The sequence below is a fragment of the Carlito syrichta genome, unplaced genomic scaffold (assembly GCF_000164805.1).
Source record: "Carlito syrichta isolate Samal-C Ts95f unplaced genomic scaffold, Tarsius_syrichta-2.0.1 Scaffold314028, whole genome shotgun sequence".
NCBI lineage: Eukaryota > Metazoa > Chordata > Mammalia > Primates > Tarsiidae > Carlito > Carlito syrichta.
Genome location: NW_007258124.1, coordinates 897,952 through 905,745, shown reverse-complemented (window position 1 = coordinate 905,745; position 7,794 = coordinate 897,952). Strand labels below are relative to the sequence as shown.

The 7,794-nt window shown below is 43.0% G+C and overlaps 1 protein-coding gene across 1 annotated transcript in view; it reads right to left on the bottom strand.

Annotated features, from left to right (window-relative positions):
- BRIP1 (BRCA1 interacting protein C-terminal helicase 1) overlaps nt 1–4,249 on the bottom strand; it is a 182,016-nt gene extending 177,767 nt beyond the window's left edge. Inside the window, exons 1-2 of the mRNA XM_008070847.2 lie at nt 4,128–4,249; nt 1,468–1,579 (exon numbers count right to left, since the gene is read on the bottom strand). Of these exons, the coding sequence (XP_008069038.1) occupies nt 1,468–1,579; nt 4,128–4,223 (208 nt within the window). The 5' untranslated portion in view covers nt 4,224–4,249. The remainder of the gene's footprint in view (nt 1–1,467; nt 1,580–4,127) is intronic.
- Between the last annotated feature and the right edge of the window lie 3,545 nt (nt 4,250–7,794).

Below are 7,794 nucleotides of genomic sequence, written 5' to 3'. Positions count from 1 at the left end.
ACTGCAGCCTCGATCCTTCCGCCTCAGCCTTCCAAGTAGCTGGAACTACAGGCACGCGCTACCACGCCCGGCTAATTTTTTGATTTATGGCAGAAATGAGGTCTCGCCAAGTTGCCCAGGTGGGTCACAAACCCGCGGGCTCAGGCAATCCACTCACCTCAGCCTCCCAAAGCACGGGATTACAGGCTGAGCCACCGAGCCCGGCTGATTAATTTCAAATAATCCTAATAGTTTAGATCATGCAAATAAAATATCAACTATTGCAAATTCACTATGTAGATTATAGTCTTTCATAAAAGTAAATATTAATGAGCATTTGTTAAAATCAAAGCAAGAGGAAATAATATGAATTGGTACAAACAATGCTATAATAAATTTCTGCTTATCTGGCATCTAACAAGTAGAAAGGTAAACTAGAATGTTTTCTTTTTTATATATTCCATGTTCTAATGTTGAGGAAGGAATAGATAAGCAAATATACTAAAAAGGTATACTGCCAGGCATGGTGGCTCAAGCCTGTAATCCCAGCACTTTGGGAGGCCGATGAGAGAGGACTGCCTAAGCCCAGGGATTCGAGACCCACTTGGGCAACTTGGTGAAACCTCGTCTCTACAATAAATCAAAAAATTAGCCAGGCGTGGTGGCGCACACCTATAGTTCCAGCTACTTGGAAGGCTGAGACAGAAAAGGATCGTCTGAGTTCAGCAGGTTGAGGCTGCAATGGCCATGAGCCTGCCACTGCACTCCAGCCTGAGCAACAGAGTAAGACTCCAACTCAAAAAGAAAAATTTACTTAAAAATTATTAAAAAGCAATTAGCAAGGTGCAGTGGCTCATGCATATAATGCCAGCACTTTGGGAGGGAAAAGTGAGAGGACTGCCTGAGTCTTGGGGTTTGAGACCAGTCCGGGCAACTTAGCAAGACCTGGTGTCTACAATAAATAAAAAAATTAGCCAGGCTTGGTGGCAGTACCTATAGTTCTAGCTGCTTGGAAAGGCTGAGGTGGAAGGGTCACCTGAGCCCAGCTGGTTGAGGCTGTGGTGGCTGTAAGTGTGCCACTGCACTTCAGCCTGGGTAACAGAGTGAGATACCAACTGAAAAAAATAAAAATAAAATATAAGCAAGCAATTAGTATATGTTATAGCATTATGAAAGTCTCATCTCATATCTTTTACATACCAATTATCATCTTATTATTCTCATAATCTCTAAGCATCTAAAACTCTTATGTACTCTCTGAATCATCAAATATAGACTAAATTGTGTTCAATATTATTTTAGGGTTAATAAGTGAATTTTGCTACACTGAAACACTTTTAGAAGATATACAAATTATTATAAAGAAACATCTTACAAGATAATATTTAAATGAGCTAGAACATAATGGAACTAGTCTGGATAAAGAGTACTTTATTTTGTTTTTTCATGTCCCAATAAGCAACCTGAAGATATCAAGTAACTACTTACCACTAAGAGATTGTTGCCATGCTAAAGCAGAACAAAGTAAAGCTAAGCTTTTTCCACTTCCTGTGGGGCTCTCCAACAAACAATGTTGCTTACTGTTTAATCCTCTGACAATCTATGGACACAGAAACCAATTTTTAAAAAATCAGTAAACATTTTGCTTTATTAGGGTCCTTTTCAATCAGAAATACAAAGCAAATAGCAAGGAAAAGTAAAGTTGCACTCCAGGGAACACAGCAACAGCAGAAGGAAGAACTACTATTTAGTTAAATCTAGACTTTATTCATTTGCTAACTTACTGCCTAAGATTATGTTGGACTTATAAGCATATCAAGCACAGAAGAAGAAAGGAAAAAAGCAATGTATACCTTAATTATGCAAGCGCCAACCATTTCTGCTAAACTAAAATATGCTTATACATCAATATATCAATATCTATGATGAAAACTTGATGGGTACTACTAGTTAGAGTACAAATTGTTACAACCATTTTATAGAATTTGACAATTTCTAATCAAGTTTATGATGTCCAACTCCAGTAAGTCCAATTCTATATATATATATACCCAAAACCTTTCCCACATGTTCACAAGGAAAAATGCATTAAGAAAGTTCATAGTAGCATTGTTTGTAATTGCAAAAGGATGTAAACAACCTAAACGTCTGCCAATAGAAAAATAAACAGATAAATCCTGGTATAGTTATACAATGGAATACTAGATAGCAACTACAAAAGATTATCATCAACAAGACAACATATTAAAAATATGTTAAGCAAAGAAAATCAAGTTCCGCAGAAAGATAGGTATAGTACCATATCAACGCATAAAGTTTAAGAATATGTAAAATAGTCCCCTCCTCTCCTTTGTGAAGGTGAATCCCTCTTTCTCTCTCTCTCCAATTTACTTCCTAAATAAACAACTGTATTTTCTAATCTAAAAAAAATGTAAAATAATACTCTATATTATTTACAGATACATACATATGCAACGAAAGTATAAAACCAAGGCTAGGAAAGGAAGAGAACAATTTAAGGATACCAATAATCTGTTACCAGTAAATAATGTATGAAGAATCACAAAGTATTAAGATTTAACAATGCTGGAAAGTTAGTCTACTCAAATTTGTATATTAATCTTCTACATGATCCAAATACTTAAAAAAAAAAAAAATTAGTGTAGGCCAGGTATGGCGGCTCATACCTATGATCCCAGCACTTTGGGAAGCTAAGGTGAGAGGATTGCCTGAGCCTATGGGTTCAAGGCCAGGACCAGCTTTGACAACTTGATGAGACCTCATCTCTACAATAAATTTAAAAAACAGCCAGGCACGGTGGCACGTGCCTGTAGTTCCATCTACTTGGAAGGCTAAGGTGGAAGGATCACCTGAGCCCAGCAGGTCGAGGCTGCAGTGGCCGGGAGAGTGCCACTACCCTCTAGCCTGGGTGACATAGTGAGACTCCAACTCAAAAAAAAAAAAATTAGTGTTGAGAAATATAGTGTAAATGACGATAAGTACTTTGTAGAAAGCAGTAACCCATTAAAGTAGATAGAAGTTCCAAATAAGCAAAGAAGAACGTTCTTCCTTGACTCCTGTGTGTATATAGTTTAGTAGTGATCAGTATTATTTTCCCAAAGGTTAGATGTTCTTCTAAATGAACTCAGCAATATTCCAATTCATTTACTATCTAAGAATATGAATGTAGTCACATACTCAATGTATGTTATAGATCAAGCAAATGTATCTTAATAAAGATAAGACTTGGCCAGGCTGGGTGGCTTAGCCTATAATCCCAGCACTTTGGGAGGCAGAAGCGAGTGGACTGCCTGAGCCCGCGGGTTCGAGACCAGCCTGGGCAACTTGGCGAGACCTCTCTCTACAATAAATTCACATCAAAAAAAAAAAAATTAGCCAGGCGTGGTAGCACGTGCCTGTAGTTTCAGCTACTTGGAAGGCTGAGACAGAAGGATCGCTGGAGCCCAGTGGGTTGACGCTGGGGCGGCAGTGAGTGTGCCACTGCACTCTAGCTTGGGCGAGGGACTGAGACTCTAACTCAAAAAAAAAATTTAAAAAAGCCGGGCTCGTGGCTCAGCCTATAATCCCGCGCCTTTGGGAGGCTAAGGTGAATGGATTGCCTGAGGCCGCGGGTTCGAGACCCGCCTGGACAGATGAGACCCAATAAAATCAAAAAATTAGCTGGGTGTGGTAGTACGCGCCTGTAATTCCGGCTACTCGGAAGGTTGAGGCAGAAGGATCACCGGAGCCCAGCAGGTCAAAGATGTGGTGGCCAGGAGCGGCCACTGCACTCCAGTCTGGGCGACAGAGTGAGACCCCAACTCAAAAAAAAAAAAGATAATAAGACTTTATGGCCAGGCTCGGTGGCTCAGCCTATAATCCCAGCACTTTGGGAGCCTGTGGGTTCAAGACCAGCCCAGGCAACTTGGTGAGACCTCGTCTCTACAATAAATCAAAAATTAGCCGGGTGTGGTTGTGTGCGCCTGTAGTTCCGCCTACTTGAAAGGCTGAGGTGGAAAGATTGCCAGAGCCCAGTGGGTCAACACTGGGGTAGCCGAGTGTGCTACTGCACTCCAGTCTGGGCTACGGAGCGAGACTCCAACTTAAAAAAAAAAAAGGCTTTAGTAAGACTGATGAAAAATACTTACAGAATTCATCATGGCTAGCTGTGATGGGTATGCTTTACAAGGAAAGCTAATCTTCACCCCTCCAATTGTATACTCAGACCACACGGCAGACATCATGCTTTCTTGTTAGTTCAGATTCCTAAACTGCAACAGAAATGAGTATCAATATTGAAACAATGCCATCCAAAGAAAATTAGAGACCCCAAACTAAAAGAGAAGACTAGAAATTAAAAAATGTATGAACAAAACAAATGGAAGCAAAAGAATGTCCTGGTCTTATAAAAATCACAGTGGTCAAGAACATGTCATAGAGTCTAACAAATCTGGATTTGCATCCCTCCTCTGCCATGTATTAAGTTATGTGACTTTGTGCAAGTTATTTAACTTCTCAACTTCAGTGTCCTCATTCATCAAAGAAGGATAGTGATAACATCTACCCTCATAGGATTGTTGAAAAGGTTCAGTGAAATAATATGCAATATGATACACTACATGCCTGATTAAACATGAGTGCTTGTAACTATTTAGACTGGATGTAATCAACTTATACAAACAGATTTCTGAGGCAACTCTCTACAACTCCATAGCATCACTCTTTTCCCCTTCCTATTCTGTGCCTTCTTGCTGTCCTCTAATTAGAAGAAAAAAAGCTGTGGACAGGGAGTCACAAAGCACAGGTTATACATTAGGTTTTGACAGGGACTCAGGCATATTACCTTTGACATGTCTTTTTAATTTGCAGGTCCTAAGATCTTTACCTGTAATAATACCTAATTCAAAGACTGTTGTAAGGAAGAAAATGCCTTGGCTCATGGTAGGTGCTCAATAATTTTATTTAGAGGCCATAAAAGTATAATTGAAAGAAAACTGCTTTGGAGTGGGGCAAGCCTAAGTTTCAAACCTAAGTTTCAATTCCACTGTCAATCACTTAACATCTCAGAATGTGGTCCATCATCTATGGAACTGGAATAATACTACCTGTCAGGTAGGTCCTGCCTGACAGTGTTTTTATGAAAACTAGCCAGGGCACAAGTTACCTAACCCAGGATTTGATACAAAAGGGGAGGTCCACTTGAAATGCCCCCTCGTCCAAAGCACTTTTCTTATCCTAGGATCCACAGATGTAATTCAGAGACAGTGAGTTCTAGAAATTGCATGCGCAAGTTTCTGTGCCTGATTGCACATCCCTAAAGAGAAAGTCCGTTGATTTCTCTGTCCATAAAAGTATCCTAAGGAAATCAAAATGTGCATCATCTCAGAAATGATATACATTGTTATCAAATGAGGAATTGTTTGTAATAGTGAAAAAAATGGCAAATTAAATTCGGGGGTGAAGAGACTGTCAAAATAGCAACTCAAGAGATGATGAAGTCCATGACATTATCCCCAGCTTGTGTGATTCAAAAGAAGTTAAGAACCCGGTGTTCCAGGGTGTTTTCCAGTTCTCCTGCAAGCGTTACAAACCCTATATGCCAATCTCTGAGAATGAGGCTTGGTGGAATCTTAACTTTTTTTTTTTTTTTTGAGTTGGAGTCTCACTCTGTCGCCCAGAGTGGAGTGCAGTGGCCGCTCCCGGCCACCACAGCCTCGACCTGCTGGGCTCCGGCGATCCTTCCGCCTCAGCCTTCCAAGTAGCCGGAATTACAGGCGCGCGCTACCACGCCCGGCTGATTTTTTGATTTATTGTAGAGATGAGTTCTCGCTGCCCAGGCGGGTCTCGAACCCGCGGGCTCAGGCAATCCACTCACCTCAGCCTCCCAAAGGCGCGGGATTACAGGCTGAGCCACCGAGCCCGGCTGAATCTTAACTTCTTAATCTTAATCAACAACTCAGCGCTGGCCTAGTTACTCAGACATAACCTAAAAATCAATCCGTCCCCTACCGCGGCTGTGGCAAAAGTCGTCTCAAAATGAAGGCTTTCCCCAAACACTGCATAAAGGACAAACAAACCAGTCTGCCTCCCGCCAACAGGTAAGGCGGGGCCCGGGCCAATAACGGGCCTGTGCTCCCTCCTCGTAGGTTTTCTTCCCCACCTTTGCCTCCTCCCACAGCCAGCTGAGATGCCCGAGGCCCTGGCGACCCAGGCCACACCGAGTGGCCCATAGGACTGCTCCGGCAGAGGCAGACGCACCCCGCTGGGAGGCTTCAAGCCCTTCCCTTCGGCTTCCCTCAGACTTGCCCGTCCCGGGGGAAACGAAGCAACGCGGACCGGGCTACGACTCACGGAAGAAAAGGAAGCCGATTTCTGAGAGCAAAGAAAGCGGAGCCCTGGAGAGGCATGCAGAGCACAGGCCTTACTCCATTCTCTTCCTCACTGAGCCGCTACTGCCCGGGCCTGATTCGGGGGTCGCGGCCGCTTCCCCTCACCTCCGCCCCAGCTCTCAGCAGACTCCTCAGCAACACAGCCCGAGACGAATTCCCGCCTCCCACCCTCGACTCCTAGCACCCAATCGTCGGCGAGCTCAGGCAACCAATCACCCGCCAAAGGCCGGGAACCAACCAATCCCGGTGCGCGGCCTGGGGGCGGGAACTCTGGCACCCAATGGGAACCTCCGAAATAAGAACATACCAAGGAGCTTGGCGGCACCGGAAGGCGGTCGCCAGAAGCTTGAACGATTGTGGGGGGCGGGGGCGCGTTATTCAAAGCAGAAATGTCCTCTCCGTTTGACTTTTATAATCAATAGTTTATGCAGCGGGTTCCTTGGAAACTCGAGGTATCATTAAGGTTCGCAGACCTGCAGATGGGAAACACGTTCAAGCCTTACCAGGTTTTTTGAGCCTTCTTCAGTACCACTCAATTTAAATTTCCCAACTTTACTGCAGCCAGGGTATCGGAAAAAACAGGCAGGAATTGCCAGCCTACTGAGCCAAGTTAGGCGAGAAGGTTCTATGACAAATGGCTACAATATTGCATGATATTCAAAGCTCGCCCAGATACAAAAATAAGCCACAGATACGCTTTCAAGGTCTCCAGCAGCAGACCACTTCATCAGGGCTTACCCTCCCTCCACCCTCCCAAGACCAGTGTATTTTTTGCCAAGAAGTACACTTCAGTTTCCTCAAAGGGGGCCGCTGATCTTTGTGTGTGTGTGTGTGTGTGTGTGTGTGTGTGTTAGTGTGTTATAACCTAAATCTAGCTCAAATAATATTGTCCCAGAAAACCAAAACCTGATGTTGTTTCTCAAATTCAAGTAACTAGTTTGGGGAAGGAGGTTTGCTAGAAGAAAGCAGGAGGGGACTAGTTGATTTGCTTGCCTCATTTTCCGTTGTTTTATCACCTTCCCAAAATGACAAAACCTGTAGTCATATAAATAAACTCTACCCTTTGACCTAGTCATCTCAGTCCCAGAAATTTATCCTAGAGTCGTAATCTAAAAGAAAGAAAAAGAGGCAATAGCTCAGTTGATAACAATACCTATTTATAATGCTGAGGGAAAAAATATGAACTTGCTAGTCTAATAGTATGAAGGTGGCTATATCAATTCATTATGAAGCAAATACAGTTATAAAAATTAAACAACTTGCAAGAAAAAAATTCCACACAAGGGTAAGTGAAAAAAGCAGGCGCCAAAGTTAGGTGTTAGAAATTCAGTACCAGCCGGGCTCAGTGGCTCAGCCTGTAATCCCCTGCCTGTGGGAGGCTGAGGTGAGTGGATTGCCTGAGCCTGAGGGTTCGAGACCCGCCTGG